The sequence below is a fragment of the Orbicella franksi genome, chromosome 10, assembly GCF_964199315.1.
Source record: "Orbicella franksi chromosome 10, jaOrbFran1.1, whole genome shotgun sequence".
NCBI classification, from domain to species: domain Eukaryota; kingdom Metazoa; phylum Cnidaria; class Anthozoa; order Scleractinia; family Merulinidae; genus Orbicella; species Orbicella franksi.
Window position 1 is genome coordinate 3,497,872 of NC_138154.1, and position 17,812 is coordinate 3,515,683.

Genomic DNA, 17,812 nt, shown 5'->3' on the forward strand with positions numbered 1-17,812 from the left:
TCGTAAAAACGAAATCCAAAATGGCGGCTGGAACGTGCCTTGGTGAAGCATAAGAACTTGTTAGATTTTAAACGTCTTGAAGTTCACAGTTAAAGAAATGGCTGTCAGCAGAAGAGAGTTAGAGGAACTGAAACCATGGGTAGAAGAAACTGTGAAGCGACGTCTGGGGTTTAACGAGAAAACCGTAGTTAACGCTGCCCTGTATTGCGTGAAAAACGACTTGGATAGAAGTTCATCCCGCGAAAAACTATCGTCGCTTCTAGATGATTTAGCCCCTCAGTTTGTGAACGACTTGTTCGACAAAGTGTCTCAGTTAAAAAGCAACAAGACCTCGGGCGCTGGAAGAAGTTCTCAGGCGAAGAAACGAACGCTTGAAGATGTGTTTGGAGATGACACGGGAGATGACAGGACAGACATGGATAGTCTGAAAAGCAAACGAAAACAGAGTCGATTTGACGCCTTAAAGGAGGACAATGTACCATTGCCTCCTGCTATTTCCGAGGTAACAGAGAGGCCTACTCCACTGAGCAGCACTCAGATCAGCGAAATGGTGGCAAGTATGAAGAAACAAATTGAAGAACGGAAGAAACAGCTGAATGTTATACGGCAAGTACAGCCGGCGGCTGCTCCTCCAGTACAAGCTGCCACACCACAGTCAATCCCCTTCCAGGTAAAACAAATGAATAATACTATGTGAAAACCCCTGCTGCTATTGAAACCTGTAAAAACAAGTTAATACCAAAGTGTAATATGGACGATCAGGTGGGTCTGTGGGTAAAATCAAGTGCCTTTTAGTGAACCTTATAAAAAAATATATAGCACATACTGCTGTTAATACCATTACGTATTTTGCAACGGTAAAATCCCATCTGATTATATTTGTCCGATTGGGTTAAACACAACACCTAACTGAATATGTCCCAGCTAGAAGTAGGGAATGACAGAATGACATTCCCCAGTTTTCAAAATTTTGTGAGTTTGAGGAATATTTGAAGGATAATAAACACAATAACCTCCATTTGGCAGGGAAATATGCTGGGATATTTGTTCTTGGACTTTATCTATCCCTCAAAGCTCACAGCTTTACACTCTCAGAAAACTGTTCACTTCTCATATTAGATCATGTCCATAGACAAATATCCAAGCTTATAATCCATGAAATATTTTCGTTCTCGCACGATTGGTCTAAACACATCACTAAACACATCAGCTAAAACTGGGGAATATCCCAGTGATATTCCCCAATTTTCCAAACTGCGCATGTTGTGAAAAAAATTTGAAGCATAAGAAACACAATATTCTCCATTTCGCTCAAAAATATGCTCGGATATTTGTCCTTAGACATTATCTGTTCCTCAAAGCTCAGAGTTTCCCTCAAGTTATGCTCTTGGAAAACTGTCCTCTTCTCAAAACAGATAATTGCTGTGGACAAATATCCTAGCATATTTTCACCCTAAATGGAGGTCATTGTTTATATATTTCACCCCAAATGGAGGCTATGGTCTATATAACCCTAGGAATAACAAAGGAATGCAATAAAGGTGTAAGCAGTCTTCAGTGTGGAGAAGCGTTACATGGTAACCAAAATAATGGCTGCCAACAAGATTCCTCCTACCCATTCTAGAACAAGGGGTTGGAATTTGGTAGGCAATCCTAGAAACAAAAGACTTCTTATGTTTTGCCATCCTTTTTTAACAAGTAGATATCAAACTTTTTTCCCATTGTTGTCCAGAGTGTTCCTAGTATACAGCAACAGCAGGAATTGATGAATGAAGCGATAGAAAAAGCCAAAAGAGCCGCAGAACTTCAGGCCAAGATCCAAGCTCAGCTGGCAAACAAACCAAACCTGGTAAGAACGGTATTTTTGTAATGCATGTGTACAATATTTTTCAATCAATGACAAACCTATAGAGCTGGGGAGGCCACACATTTATGTTCCAGCATTTGCACCAGCACAGAGACCAATAAAATGATGGTGACTGATGAGTTGTGTTGAAATTACAAAAGGGATGTTCAATCCTTCTAAAAATGTGAGGGGAAAAGGTTTGAAATTCAGACGGAATATGCATACAGCCCCAGGGCTCCAGAAAAGTGCCATGCAGTTGTCTGGGACGAGTAGATTTTCCTTCTGAGCAAGTAACTTTTCATTCTCACTTGCCTGGCGGACAAGGGCCTGGGTTAGTTGTCTGCCAACTAAACAAAACAAAGTAAACTAAGACTTGCCAGGGCAAGCAAAATTTGAGAGCTGCTTGGCTAAAAGACAAGCTAAAATCCAAGTATTTTTCAAGCTCCGATACCCTTCACCCCCAACAGGACCTTTTCAAAGAGTTTACAGTAATTGCAAGACTGCACCATTAATGATCGATGACCAAGATAGAGGATTTAGTAGCCCATTTCCATATTTTGGTGTGATCAACAACTTGCTGACTCAATATCTACTCAGCTAAATCTTCATGACAAACCCACATTTGCCGAGAGTGATTTATCAATCAAAGTAGGATAAACATTTTTCAACTTCATTTATATATCAGCCAACAACATTTCTAGAGTAGCCCTTGGGTATGTTTCAGTCTTGTTTAATTTCTGTAAAATCCTTTAGTTCTCTTCATCAGGACTTACCAGCACTGGAGCAAACCTGATCAAGTCAGGTTTAATTTCAGTGAGTGCCATCAAAGAGGACGGCTCTCATCCACGCGCCTTGATCTTGGATGAGTCTGGCCGGACTGTGGATGCTGCAGGAAGAGCCATTCAGCTGACGAGTAGAATGCCAACACTGAAGGCCAATATCCGTGCTAAGAAAGCAGAGCAGTTCAAGATTGAAAAACCTCCAGAAGATTTGAATGAAAGCAGATATTTTGATCCCAGAGTGGGGTGAGATTCTAATGAGTACTGCTTTCTTTGAACAAACATCGTCTGTGTACTTGAGAGAAGTGCCTCATGGAAACATGCTCGCTGCATTCTGTTAGGCTCATATTCACAATCAGCTCTAATAAATTATTGTTTTTTTTCTGATTATCTCTTTTTTAATGTAGTTTCACATGGTTACAACATGGCCAAAGACTTTTGATGCTCATGTGATGACTTATAGTTTGTTTTATACTTTATGTCCATATTTCTCAGGAGTCTCATCTCACCATGTACCTACACATACCTATACCTTAATAATTGAAACCGAACCATTTCTGAAGTACAAACTTTCTGCTCCCAAAAAAATGCTCTCAAGCGAAAATAACCCCAGAGCTTACTGTGGGAAGTTTACCAAAGTTTATTCAATCTTTTTTGTCTTTTCTTAGTATAAAAGCAGCACAACGAAGCAAGCGGGGATTTAAGTTCCATGAAAAGGGAAAGTTTCAACAAATAGCTCAGAGAATAAGAGCTAAGGTACAGTACATATTGAATGGTTTCATAAATCAATGTGTTATATAGCCAGCTATATTACTGGAATGCTTTATATAGAGTTTTGTTGTTGCAACTGGTCAAGGTATAAATATATTAACTGAACATTAAACAATCTGCTGCCATTTCAACATTTAAAAAAAAATGTTTGAGATGATGACCATTATTTAAGGTTTCCTGCTTCCACTAAAACCACTCAAAGGACTGGGCCATAATCTCTGTTGCAATGAATTCTTGAATCCAGTCTAACACAGGTATAAGAAATAATTTCATTTTCTTGATGAACAGACACAGTTGGACAAACTTCAAAAAGAGATTGCAGCAGCAGCAAAGAAAACAGGTATTTCATCAGCAACCAAACTTGCACTGATCACACCGAAAGAAGCCCAAGAAGATATTGTCCCAGATGTCGAATGGTGGGATGCTAATATCTTACCTGGTGGAAAGTACATTAGTGTAGAGGCTGATATTATGGAGGACAGTATTGGTGGTGTGACGGCACTGGTGGAACATCCTATACAGAAACATCCTGCAGGTAACACATGAAATGCAAAGCACAATCAACAGTGGACTAAGTCCTATCCTGCAAATGAATATATGAAAGACCATATATGTCTTTAAAAGCCTATCCTGTAACACATGCCTAGATTAGATTTAAAATAGAAGATTCTTCCCTCCCCTGCTCATGAAGTTGTTGATGGTTCCTACATGTACAATATATTGTGCCGTGCTATGCTGCAAAGCTTGTACTGTAGCTGACATTTTGCTTAAACAGTCCTGTGTTTCCTTTGGCAATAAAATGTAAAAAGAAATAGCTTCAAGTGAACTGTACTGCCAGGTTACCTTGTGCTGTATGTAGGCAAATTGAAGATTAAAGATTGACATCCCATAGGAATAGGATAGAAATGTTTCTATTACTGCTGTTGCTAACATAGTAGTTTTCATCATCCTATCCCACTTGTTTTGGTGGGGATTTGCATTCATGGATGAAAACAAAGTGTGAGCCAATTTGTTAGTTATTTTGATTTTGTTACATTTGTGCAAAACCGTATGACTTTTTTTTTTTTTTCAACAAGGCTACGCTGAAAAGTGAGTAAATGCCTGCAATGTGGATTGAAGTTGGATTGTAAATCTGGAATAAACATGTTTACAATTAAGTTACATAAACACATTCATCATATTTGAAACATGATCAATATTCAAATAACAAATTTTATTTGTTTGTTCAGCTGAACCCAAGGAAGCTCCAATAGCACCCATCATGTTAACAAAGAAGGAAAGAAAAAAGATTCGCACACAGAGAAGACGAGAGGTAGAAAAAGAAAAACAAGAGAAAATAAGGCTTGGCCTTGAACCTCCACCACCACCTAAAGGTGAGAGAAACATGTATCATCATTGTACATGTGGGTGTTGACCAAGCTTCTTCAGTCAAGATTGATGAATATTGGTCAGGGTTTTCTTGTGTGTGTGTGCTTAGCAATCAAGACATAGCCAAAGTTTGCAAACATGCTACAAACAAGAAATCCAGCCGACATCGAGCCATCTTGACTGAAGAAGCGTAAGTTAATGGAATGTTTCTTATATGGCTTAAAGAACAACATTTTCTTGTGGGATACAGCGTGTAATCCTGAACTGAAAAGATAGATATATTATCTTCTCTGTGCTCTTATCTCTAGGTTTAGCGATATAGAAGAAAACCCAACTCCTGTTTCTCAGTTTCCCTTATTCGTAACTTCAAACTTTTTCTGGGAATCTTTGGTGTGTGTTAAATACTTGTTTTTAATTTATGTCTGCCGTGTTTTAGTTAAAATCTCCAACTTGATGAGAGTTCTGGGTAACGAAGCAGTTCAAGATCCGACTAAGGTTGAAGCTCATGTGCGAGCACAGATGGCACAAAGACAAAAGTGAGTACAATGGTGACAAATATCAGAGAGGTTCCTGATATGGGCTAATGAATGCCAAAATCTAAAGATCGCGGGCGGAAAATATCTGGATTCGAAAGACAATTATTTACATCATCAGTTTTCAGATTCAAAGTTCCCACTTTAAATTCGATTCAAGACACGACCAAATTGGGGAGTTTTGTTTTGTTTTGTTTTTTTTCAGATTCGTCCAGTTAAAGTAAAACAGCAAAATCAATCTGGTACTGAAACTTTCCTCAGGTGTAAAACTAGTCTATGTGAAGCCATAATTATGTGGTCAAGTTGTTTGTGATAGTGGTAATTGGGTACTTGTCTCACGCATGGAGGATTGTACTTACAACAGATAACTGACAATCTTGAATTTAATTTAAGAAATACCGCAAAATACTTCTGCTGCTCAGTTCTGTGAGAAAGCATACACTAAAAGTCGTGTTTATACAGCTATATAAACGTGGCTTCCCTTTCTTAAATTTCTTCCACTATTTTCAAATATTTTCTCGGTGTTTCTATCGGGTTACGGCAATACTGGTGAAAGATTGAGAGCACTCGGCTAATGCTCATATTCCCACAGCATTTCTCGTTCTTCCAAACTTCCACGTGTGTCTCTATAACTCGATAAAAACACAGAAATTGTTCCCTGTTTCTTAGGTAAGGTTATATCGTAGTAACTATACATTATATGTAATCTATATCTAAAGTATATTATTTCTTGCAGAGCTCATGAAGCTGCTAATGCCGCTAGGAAACTTACTCCTGAAGCACGGCGCGAGAAAACTATTCGTAAACTAAAGGAGGACACTTCACTTGGCGTACACGTGGCAGTGTTCAGAGTCACAGAGCTTAAAAACCCTCAAAGAAAATACAAAGTCGATATCAATGCACAGCAACTCTACTTAACAGGTATGCAACTCAACTTAATTGTGATGACGTTTAGACGGGTGATATCTATGTGACTGTGTCGAGGGTCTTGTTTTCTGTCAAATAATAAGAAAATTTGTTTCCCATGACCGACAGTGAGGGTTTAGAAGAAGACTTGTAGTTAAGAAGTGGACAATAAAACTAGTCGAGACCAAACGCACACACACAAAAAAGCGTGAAATCGAGTCTGTTTTCAGCAAACACATTACAAACACTGGATCACTTTGGTTACTCAGTACCATTTAGTTCCCCCGAACATTTAGTGAATTTCAACAGTAGCATACTTCATTGTTTACTCTCTTTATTCTCTGACATTTCAGTGAGCTGTTTGTCATATTTTCAAAGACAATGCCGTTTTCGCGTTAATTTTATAGCTTGGCAAGGTACCTGGCCGACAACAAGCACGGGTTCAGTTTATTTGCAGATAACTGAAAAGATCGTCATCTCTCCACTAGTAGTTGGGATAGTATGAGCGCTTCAACATGACGAGAAACTTTACCTTGCCCTCCCTAGGGCGAACCTTTATTTTCCACCAACGGGGAATTTGACTTTAAGTTGTTTTACTCACAGGTTGTGCTGTCCTCTACAAGGATGTGAATATTGTCGTTGTGGAGGGAGGTCCAAAAGCTGTGAAGAAATTCAAACGGCTAATGCTGCATCGAATCAAATGGGAAGACGAGAAAGATTCTGATGATGATAACGACGAGGAAGCAGCCAACAAGAAGACTGCTCCTTGCGTGCTTGTCTGGGAGGTGAGAGTACAAATCTTTTGTTTTTTTGAGTACTACCCGACTTCTATACTGATCAAGTTGTGAGGCTTGTTTGTTTGTTTGTTTGAATGAAAAAAAAAAATTGAAAAGCGCGGCATCGTAAAAGAGGTACATTAATATTGATTCTTTTTTTCTCTTTTTTGTTGTATAGGGTACCAACCAACAGAGGAACTTTAGCGACTGGAAATTCAAGCTATGTCCGATGCAATCCATGGCGAGAGATCACCTTAAAAAATACGGCGTAGAACACTACTGGGATTTGGCGCTCAGTGAATCACTCCTAGAAAATGCCGATGATTAAATTCTCTTTTTGTTTTGTTTCCTTTGTTTTGTTGTTGTGGCTTGCAAGTGCAAATGTAGTCGAGTGAAGTCAAAAGAACTCGTCACACACATCCAGGAAACTTGTCGCAGTCAGGAAGGTCAAATATCAAGTACAGTTTTTGACAAATGTACGAAGAAACTGTCCGAAACCAGTGTGAGCTCTCACGGGGCTTCGACATTTGACACTGACGAAAACATGCCGCCATGAGAATACTTCACTGCGCTGTCGTGAGCAGTTTCTATGACAACACAAAACAAGAAAAACGCGCGCCTAGACAATCACAGAGAAGAAGTATTGACTGATAAACGTACTTTGTTTGAACTGTCGATTGTCTTTCACGAATAGTTTAAATATAGACTGTCTTACGTACCTGAGTTGTGTTTTAAATTAAGACTATTTTGAAATTATCTCTGGTGTTTTCACCATATTTTAATTCCAGTTTCTTTGGGTTAGCGTGTTAAATTCTGGTAATGTTCAGTTTTTGCTTTTCTTTTTACTTTGGTTTGCAACCGTTAATCCCAAGGACTTAATTTCCGTATATCGGGGGAATCCCAAATGATCAGGGAATTTCTTGTTTTCTGCTCCATTCCCTACTTGAGAAAGCACTGAATCTTAAGTGCCCACGTACTCAGGTATACTCCATAGTTAGAGATAATTGGCGACACGGAAGGTGTCCGAGATATGTGCCATTGTAGCCGATCATTCTCAATTTATGAGCCTCGACGAAATAATTAGCTGTGTTACCAAGCCTCCGTGCCTGCAGTGTGCAAGACAGTAGTGCCCAGATCTCCAAGAGGGAGGTGATGTGATAAAAATAAGAGCGAAATCTGTGATCGTGTGAGTCAGTCACAGTATTTTGAGTTATTTTGGCCACGTACAAAATTACCTTAAAATCGAAGGAACCTGAAAATAATTGTTTACTAAGATAGAAAAACACCAAAGAGGAAACAATACACCATAAAGGAAAAAGGGTGGAGACGATTGACATAAATTACAAACGACGAATAACTTGAACCATAGTTGACCTATGCTTGAACAAATTAGGCAAAACTTATCGAGATGCACAAGCAGTGACGTAGCTTCTTTATGTGTTTACTGAGTTTGGTTTTAAGGAAGCATTCATCCACTTCCATCTTCTCCCATTGAATAATTTATTTTAAGTAGCAAATATTTTACATTTATCTCAAATGCAGAATAAACAAATGTCTTTACCGCGTCAAAGCGTAAAAATTTACATGTATACAACTCAATCTACAAAATTCAATAGCCGATCCAAGTACTTTTTACAGTAAAGCTGACATAAGATAACATATGACCTAATCTGACAAAAGAGCAATATTTCCTTTTGCTTTGATTCTTCATATAGTGTCTTTCGTAACCAGCGAAAGAGTTCAATAATCCCTTCTGGGATATTTTTTTCTTAAACGACCCCAAGTGCTCAGTCTGCAACATAAATCTGAGCATAAAAGAATAAAAATATTTCATGTTGTCTTTAAAAATGATCCCTACAATCATTTTATAATATAGACCAGTTTAAAATTTGCGGCGTCTACCATTGTATGAGAGTCACAAGAACCAACACTGTGAATAGCGCCATATTTGATAAATGTCCTCGCGAACCCGCAGACACAGGAGGTTTCTTCTCGTAGTAGTCATAGTAACAAGACCTCAGCTCGTTTGTTGTCGCGTCCACAGCTCGAAGCTTGCACTGACCAAGACCTTGTTTATAAAGAGTATTTACAAATCTACCACCGCTGCTATAACCAAGTCCATACTCCAACGATTTACAGCTGCAGATTAAATAGAAAGTTAACTGTGAATCTGTAAAGTAAAGCTTTGCAAGAAACGTTAGCCGTGCTCAAATGACTGGACTACAATAGATGTCTAGAGAAACCGAGCACGGCAGATGTAAGATTTAAAAAAAAAAAAAAAAAAAAACAGCTTGTAGGCAAAAGTATACTATCAAAAACTTAAATGTCGGATATGTCGGTTGTACGTTAACGTTTAATTTTCATTAGAGATTCAGTAATCGTATGAATACCAGTGATATTTGCCTAAAGGCTGGTGCAATTTTGAGAGAACTTCATAATATCACTTATAGTGTGAATCCTTATTGCAATCGCATTCATACGATTACCTACATATTTACCTTGAGCTTTCTCTACACTTCGCAGCACAAGATTCCAGAGTGACATTAACGTGAAGTGACGGCTTGTTCTTTCCTTCCGCCTTGACACATTTCCTTTTCTTGGCGGCAAACCCTTTAGGATCTGTAATATTTAAGTCAGCACCATTTACTTGGAACTGAACGAGTGTGAGTCAAATTTGTTGGAAGAGATTTTCCTTTATATACAACTGGAAAAGGGTGAGTTTGTTAACACATTCATAGTGTTTTTACGCACCGATATCACAGACAACTACTGCCCTAAATTATTACAGTCTGGGTTCGTCTGCACTTGGACCTCTCTTTAGAAATCTGTAGTTTGATTACTTTGATCACAGAACGATTCACATTGTCTATCTTGACAGTAACAACCTTTTATATTTGTTCAAAACCAATCAGATTGTTTATACATCTGTTGAAAACGACTTCATTTCTAAAACCGGGGAATATCCGAGTGATATTCCCCGATTTTCAAATCTGCGCGTGTTGCGAAAAATATTTCAAGGACAATAAACACATTACTGGCGCGAAAATATACTGGAGTGTTTGTCTGTTCCGAGAAGGGAACAGTTTTCTGCTCTCGGAAAACTGTTCCCTTCACGGAACAGACAAATATCCCAGCATATTTTCACGCCAAACTTAAGTTATTGTTTATATACAGAACAGGTTTTCATTACAGCTGTGAAGGAAATGCTACAAGATCGTGTACCAAGCTATGCATGTTGGCTATCTCCATAGTAACACTTACTGCTGCAGGTTCTTCCTTCCCAGGCCTCTGAGCATTCACACTTGTAAGAGGTTCCATCCACGTGGCATTTACGATCGTGTTGACAGGGCCCGGAAACACACTCATCCTCATCTGAGAGAAAATCAACCAATTCAACAGTTTGCATACTGAAGTAAAATATCTATACTTGATAATGTACTCAACAGATCTTTAATTGTTTTCAGTGATTAACATAATATTTAGCAAGAAAATCTATTGATCAGTAAACTTCACTTCTTAGATAAGATGCTTTTGTGTCCGAATAACAGCTCTTTTCTTTGGAAATGTCTCTACAAAGACTGCTGAGTATGGAAAATGGTGTGAGTATGTTTTAGGACCAAGAAGTCGTTTTAATAACTCTTGTTTGCAAAAGGCTCTGTAAGCTGGAGTATTCTCTAGTCTCTTACATGTTTGAACTGTGATGACATTAGATCTTTCTCCTTCCTTGTCAGCCGTCGACGCTGTCATCCAAATCTTGTACTTTGTGTTTGCAGTCAAACCTGTGAGAATTCCTCTTGGGCCATACCTAAATACTTGGCCTCTTTGTCTACTCTGATAAAACGGAAAGGAGCATAAAATAACAGATAAGTTTCTTATGTAAGAATCCTTCAATTTTTAAGGAAAGCAGCAAAGACAACAGCAACAAAAACACGTGAGCTCTTGCGCTTGTTTTCTCTGGTTAGGTCGTTGGTTAACATAAGATTGGCGTACATATTATGTTACTTGCGTTTGTTCTGCGCGGGTTAACCATAATTCACACACTCTTCAAGTGATATCGTGCCGAAGCATGTCACGATGTGAGTATGTTCTTCACAAGACTTCAGCCTCAAGTTAATCCCGTGGCCCGTGGGGCAGAGTGTGGTGAACGAAACTCGGACAAGCCTAGGCAGTATTTTAATGCTCAAAAATTATATGAAGAATTATCAGCACCGTAAGTTAAGGTGGCTGAACACAGTTTTTGATACCTGTGTTTCATTCACCTTTTTCTCTAAAACCCTTGATCTCTCGGTCGCCAAAACTGGCAGTAAGCAAGTTAACAACACAAACTTAAGCTTTTTGATGGTTAAGTTGACGTATGCGCCGTTGCCATGGTAACACGAATAAAAATAAACAGGCCTTTAAAATCGGTTTTGTTTGTTTGTAGAAAATCTAGTCATTAGATTTTCTTTATAATTTGCATGCAACAAGCTTGTAACGATTCTCACAAGTTAACACCAATTTGCTAATAATTTAACAGAGAGATCTTTAATTATCCTTTGTTGAAGGTTTACTGGAATATCTAGAGTCTCCTTTGTTAAAGTTCAATTATTTTCGATACTCCAGTTACTTATTTCCTAAAGTATTTTCGTGCCAAATTTCGTGAAATTCTAATGAGTGGTTCTCGAGAAATAGGCGTATTTCCGAGAGTGCAAATTTTCATTCAATCGCAATTTTTTGACTTACTACGCATGCGCTGCATTTAACTGGGTTCTTTCGGTAACAAAGAAAAAGCTGAGAATTGCCGAGTTCTTTGCATCTTTACCTTTTCTAACATATATTTGCGATAAAAGACTAAAGCCATCAATACACTGCGTTCAATTATAGAGAAAAATAGCATAGATACTACGGGTGTTGAGTAAATAAAATGATCGCTCCATTGACGGCATGTTTGTTTTTTGCAATCCTTGTGCACGCGCTGAATTGCATCAGCAAAAGCGCGCGCGAAAACTGTGTTCGGCCACCTTGAGTATCACTTCAATCACCGTACATTAGCTATTTTGTAGAACACAGAGTACAGCACAATTGTTCCTCGCGTCTGATTGGGCGGCAACCACGTGACCTCCGCTGTTTTGGATGATAATGGCCGACCGCTTACATTTCTCACTGGACTGGGCACTGAAATAAAAAATTAGCATTTTTCGGTAAGCTGTGCATTTGAACACTTAAAGCAAAGAAACGGCAAGCTTGACCGACTGAAGTAGCTTTGTTATAAGTCTCGTTATTTATTATTTCGTGAAATTTTCTTCTATTTTTCATTGTCCTCAGAATTTTTTTCCTATTTTCTATTTACCTTGACGAGTGTCCATATCTCTACCTTTTTAATGGATATTGTTATGACTAACTCCTGCTATGGGTTTGATTAATTAGCCATGCTACTGATTTAGTCGTTTATTTTCGGCTTTAATTACTTTATTATTCACGGAAAATTACAGCAACAGATTTCTGAGGGAAAAAAAAAAACGCCCTCCCCCCCCAAAAAGGTAATAATAGACTGAAAATAAGGAACTATTACAATGACTGATGACTGGCCAATTTTTCGGCCATGTTGCCTCGTCTGTGATTTACTTGTACTTGCTATAAGTGAAAGTTATTGGATTGAGTGGAGTCCAATTCGGTCTGTAATCATACGAACGATAACAAAATCGGACGACCACGCAGCTGGAGTCCGATTTGTTTATCACGAGTATGATTACAGACCGAATTGGACGACACGAAGTCTTATTATCAATTAATCATAAAAATTGCAATTTCCGAGAAAAGAAGAATAACCAAGTTATGAAAAAAAGGGAAAATTTGCATTAAAAGACTGACAAAAGAGGGGTAAATTGTTTAATGTTGTTCTGCAATTGAGATTGGTTGATTTAAACTACAACTTTGAATGTGATTGGTTGATTTAAACTGCAACGTTGAACGTGATTGGCTTATTGAACTCTCCCGGATGACAAACTGTCCGATGACAAGTTGGCAAGTGAATTAGTGGAAAATAGGAGTTTTTTAAAAAACCAATCACAATCGAGGAAATTGTAATTTTTATGATTAGTTTCGATACAGGATCATTTATATGATATATCGAATAGCTCATGCATCAGTGGCTTTGTTTAATTTTAATTCGTTTCCCAATTTTGTATCTGAGCGCTTTTAGAAGGAAGGAGCAAACTGACCTTACCTCCTGGCGGTATGGTGTAATTCTTCCACCTACTTTGACTCTCGCAAGTTTCCGGAAAGTAGTCGCTACAAGGTTCAACTTTGACACTTACAAGTTGCTCAAAGCCCAGTTCACTTTGTAGCAGTGGAGCCTGATATTTGCTGTTGAGTTTGTTGCATGAAACTCTTCTATTGATATTTGATACACAATAGCTACACGTACTGTTATCTGGTAGGCAGTAGACGGACATGGGGCCAACTTCATGTGGCGAGATACTCGAGTTCCCAGGCGTGGATTTGAAGCTTCTGAAGAATATTCTGTATAATGGAACGTCTGCCTGATAATTCCATGATATAATGACAAAATCTGAACCGTTTATGGCTTTGATAGTGACGCCAGCCGGTGGCTGAATGTTTCCTGGAAGCAAGTCAGACAAAACGAATGATTCTATCGTGAGTCTAATGTGTGTATCGGGTGAAATTTGGCAGACGGGCAAACTGAAGAACGGAGACAATTTATGACCGCGATAAAAACCGAGAGCTAAGAGTGGAAACTGATTTAGTATGACCCAGTGGCTGATCTATAAAACACAGGACATCGTAAAACTGATAAATTGTTTAATACCAGGAGCGGCTCCTGTTAATACTCTTCGGCCACAATGCTCAATAGGGTCTCATGTCCCGTCGACATTACGACGGAGGATTTTAAAAATGCAGCTTTATTTCTCTGGTTAGGCCTTCCGTCCACACTTATCCATCACGAGAACGGAGGTTTTCTACAACTCTCTTCAAACCGCAAGAATTGCAAAAAAAAACCGGCTTTGTGTATTAAGACGGAATCTACCAGAAACCTAGTACCAAGATTATTTACATCGCATTGCAAACTTCTGTACGACTGTTTCAAATATCGTCTCAAAAAAAAAAAAAATTTCTAACAACACCAAACGTCGAAAGCGAATGTTGAACTTCGTATGAAACACTTGAAAGTACTGGTGAGATAAAACTGATGATGAAATTTTGCCTGTGTTTGCGCAAGTTCTCTGAACTTTGAAATTCATTTTCTCTCGTTCCCATGGGAAATTGTTTTCGGTGTTACTTCAGGCAATTATATATGTATTTACCTTTAAGAAAATGTAAAAATGGCTGTAAAATACTTAAAATTATTCTGGTGCCAGATTTTTGTCCACTAAAACCTGAAATTGCTCGATTTTCTATCGGATCTCGTCTTAATGTGGACGAAGACATTTTGAAAACTGAGCTTTTCGAAAACAGTGACATTACGATAACCATCTGGTTCCCCTGTCCGAGTTTCCTTCAAACACAAAGCCAAAATGACCGCCGGTGATTGTTGCGTTTTCAAATTTCTTCGGCGTAGTGTGGACGGAAATATTTTGCGGTTTCAGAGTTAAACCTCTGTTTTCAGATCAGGGATGGCAGAGCGAATTTTGAATTGGGGAGTGAGGGGTGGGGGGGAGGGAGGGGAGGGGGCTTCCAAGCGAGCGACAGAGGCGTTTACTTGTAGGGGGTCTGGAAATATTTGTAAAATCACTTCATGTATTTTTTGCTTGAAATCGGGTGGGGGGGGGGCTGTAGTCCCCTAAGCCCCCCCCCCCCGGCTCCACCGTCCCTGTAGATTGTAGTTGGTCTGTGTATTGAAAGTTTTCCAATATTAGTCACCGGCTTATGATAGATGAAATTATTTACATGCTCTGTTCAACGCTGAAACTAGACATGAGTGACCTGGACCAGTGCATACATGGTCTTGCCAACAAGTATTCAAGAACAGTTTAGTCGCACACGAGTAGAATTATCAAATTTGAGCAGTTTTCTAATCAATGTCACCCGATCCCACGTGGGCGCAAATAATTGTTTGCAAACGAACATATTATAGCCACACAGTTTGAAAATTAATTTTCTCAGCACAAGAAACAGTAAATAAATCAGCGTGAAGTGCACCTGCTGTTTGCGTGTCTCAGCGAAACAATCAATGTCAAAATAAGACCTGTTAGAGAACCCTCACGCCTTGAGGCAGTCACGCAAAACGCTGTAAATAATTCTAAATGGAAATGATTCTATTTTACGTGGGACCCAAACTGTAAAGTGACGAAGTTAATGAAATATGGAGAAAAGAAAAAGTTTGGTTATGTTTTCTTTCTTTTTTTTTTGTTTGAAGAGACTATAATTAGAAAGAAAGGAAATAGCACTTTTCAATACATCATTATTATTATACTAAAAAAGGTGTTTCAGTTATTTCGTTAGACTGAAAGATTGGAAGTTATGGTTTCATTCTTACAATAGGTTAAAAATATTTTCGGTTTCAATTTAAAGGTTCTAATTTGAAAATAATGAATTTCTAAAAAAGCAAACTTCAGGAAATTATTACATGTCGTTTTGAACTGAAATTCTTATCTTGTAACGAAGTTTAGAGGGTTAACACTAAGATTCTCTTGGGACCTCCGGGTTCTCAACCAACGAGTTCTGTCTTATCCATGGCACAAACCTCAGTTTAAGTCCCATGATTTGATGGATGAGAATCTTCGCAGACGGAAGAATGCAGCTATGTTTAAACAAGAACGCGTTTCCTTGGTGAACTGTTTTAATCTTATCGTCCCTCTTCACCGGCGAAACAAACACTATACTCTAGCGTACTGTAAAACCCTAAAAAGGAATACTTACATCGTAAAAGAAAAGAAATCAACGTCAGAGCGCTAGCTGTAGTTTTAACTTTTTTTGTTTTCAATGTACAGACCGGCTGACGCAATATCCTGATGTTCATGTCGTATTGTTACGAACAAAAATCAGTGGGAGCCTAAAACTTCGACTCTTCAAATTTCTGTTGCATGTACGATCGGCTTCCACAGGTGATTAAAAGCAAAAGCAAGGATCGTTTTCGCTACATATCCATTCTTCGGGAGAAATTTTAAATCAACGAACAGAGTTTAATCTGGAGAAAAAAGGGGCAACTGTTTATTAGTGAATTAGTCGCTCGAGTATGTAAATTTCGGACACTTTCGAAGGTTAGGCTCTTAAACGGGGTTAATCACAGGTTGCTATTCTTTTTTAATGAAACTTTTATGAATTCCTTTTGAAGGAAAGCTACTCATTTTACTACATTGTTCATTTGCTTTCGAAGGAAACGATCTCCGTCTGAATTAAAATGTGTTAACGATAAAAGAGAGGGACATAATCCCATAAAAGAATCAAACACATGCAAATGGCGTGCGCTTTAACCCGGTGAAAAGAACATCGCTTATACTGTAAGCTGCTTCAAAGGAAGGGAACAGCTTCTCAAGCAACACAGATCGTTTGCTATGATCTTTCATCACAACAATGCTTAGAATCTCAGAGCTAAAACGACCGAGTAGAAAATATCAATTTTTATATTTATAGATATAAAGAATGGCGTGTCTTACTATTCAAATGAATCAAAACATTGATAAACCAGCAACTTACCTGAAATTCTCAATGGTAACGAAAAGAAAATAATTCCGATAAGATACACTATATGATAGTAGAGACTTAGATTTGCCATGACCGTGTGCGTACAAATCACACGGAAATTAGTTATATGTAAATTTTCTGCCAACAATGAATACAAAATGTCAATATTTTTCAGACTGTCAAAAGTCGCACGTGGTCATAACTTTGTCTCGAGATGTCAGGTGAAAGGCTGGCGCCCACTAAGGGACATGATGCGGGGACATGTTCCGCGTGTGACATCGTCGCTTTTGCGGAGGCAAAATGTTGTCCCCGGATCATGTTGCATGAAATTCAACTGGTTTGAATAAGCAGGGGCAAAATGACCTGTGTCGCACCGTGTGCGCACCAGCATGAGTACTGGGCTTTCAACATGCGTCTTGGTGTGTGCCGACCTGATTTGTCACACAGTAATAATGAAATCTTTTGATGGTGGGAATGTAAACCGGAATGCAAATACTTTATGTCCAGTCGGGATCCCCATAAAATCACTATAAAATCATCCGTAGGAAATTTAAGTAATTTGGAGCCTTATTTATCAACAAATCGCATTTGGTGCGAGTTATTACTTATTAGCTAGTTATTATTCTGGCTTTAAGGCAAAGCCTTTTATTGGTAGATTTTTAGGTCCCGTTAGCACAACGCCGGATAAATTTGAAAAGACGGCTTTCTTTCCACGGTTAGGTTGGTCCACACTAATCCGTCACAAAAACGCAGCTTTACGAAAACGCTCTTCAAACCGGAGGAATTTGAAAACGGGGGCTCGCGTTTTAGTTTGGACGGAAAACATTTTGAAAAAGGAACATTTACAAAACAATGGCGTCACTGCCTGGGTTTTCCTCAAACAAAAATTCTCCTTAGTTAATATTTCGCAAAACAAATGGTTGCTAAGCGCGTTGATCGAACAAAATATATTCCATTTAATCCAGTTTTGTCACGAAAATCAAATCTTGGTCAAAAGTCTTGATGATCCATTAGCAATAATCCGTCCCAAAAAAACAAAGAGAGAAAGAAAACAATAAACCATCTCCGCTATAATCTCGTACTCGCTCGTTTAAACATTTTGAAACGATTGTTACATAGCAACCTTATTTACAGTCAGAAAATGATTGCGAATATAGATTCATTTTGACATAGATCAATGTTACTTTGTAGAAAAGTTGTAAAGACATG

At 38.5% G+C, this 17,812-nt stretch overlaps 2 protein-coding genes across 2 annotated transcripts; one reads left to right on the forward strand and one right to left on the reverse strand.

The window, feature by feature from the left end:
• Positions 1-97: 97 nt before the first annotated feature.
• Positions 98-7,718, forward strand: LOC145499343 (U4/U6 small nuclear ribonucleoprotein Prp3-like). Its single transcript, XM_081478851.1, has 10 exons — positions 98-670; positions 1,733-1,849; positions 2,600-2,871; positions 3,294-3,381; positions 3,685-3,931; positions 4,626-4,769; positions 5,201-5,300; positions 6,034-6,218; positions 6,807-6,988; positions 7,158-7,718. The coding sequence occupies exons 1-10, from the start codon at positions 98-100 to the stop codon at positions 7,305-7,307; spliced, it is 2,058 nt and encodes a 685-aa protein (XP_081334977.1). The 3' UTR covers positions 7,308-7,718.
• A 592-nt stretch (positions 7,719-8,310) lies between these two features.
• Positions 8,311-17,013, reverse strand: LOC145499346 (uncharacterized). The gene is made up of 7 exons (XM_081478854.1): positions 16,616-17,013; positions 13,185-13,580; positions 12,006-12,133; positions 10,666-10,810; positions 10,241-10,351; positions 9,478-9,598; positions 8,311-9,118 (listed from the first exon to the last, which is right to left on the reverse strand). Exons 1-7 carry the CDS (start codon positions 16,692-16,694, stop codon positions 8,878-8,880), a joined length of 1,221 nt encoding a protein of 406 aa, XP_081334980.1. The 5' UTR covers positions 16,695-17,013; the 3' UTR covers positions 8,311-8,877.
• Between the last annotated feature and the right edge of the window lie 799 nt (positions 17,014-17,812).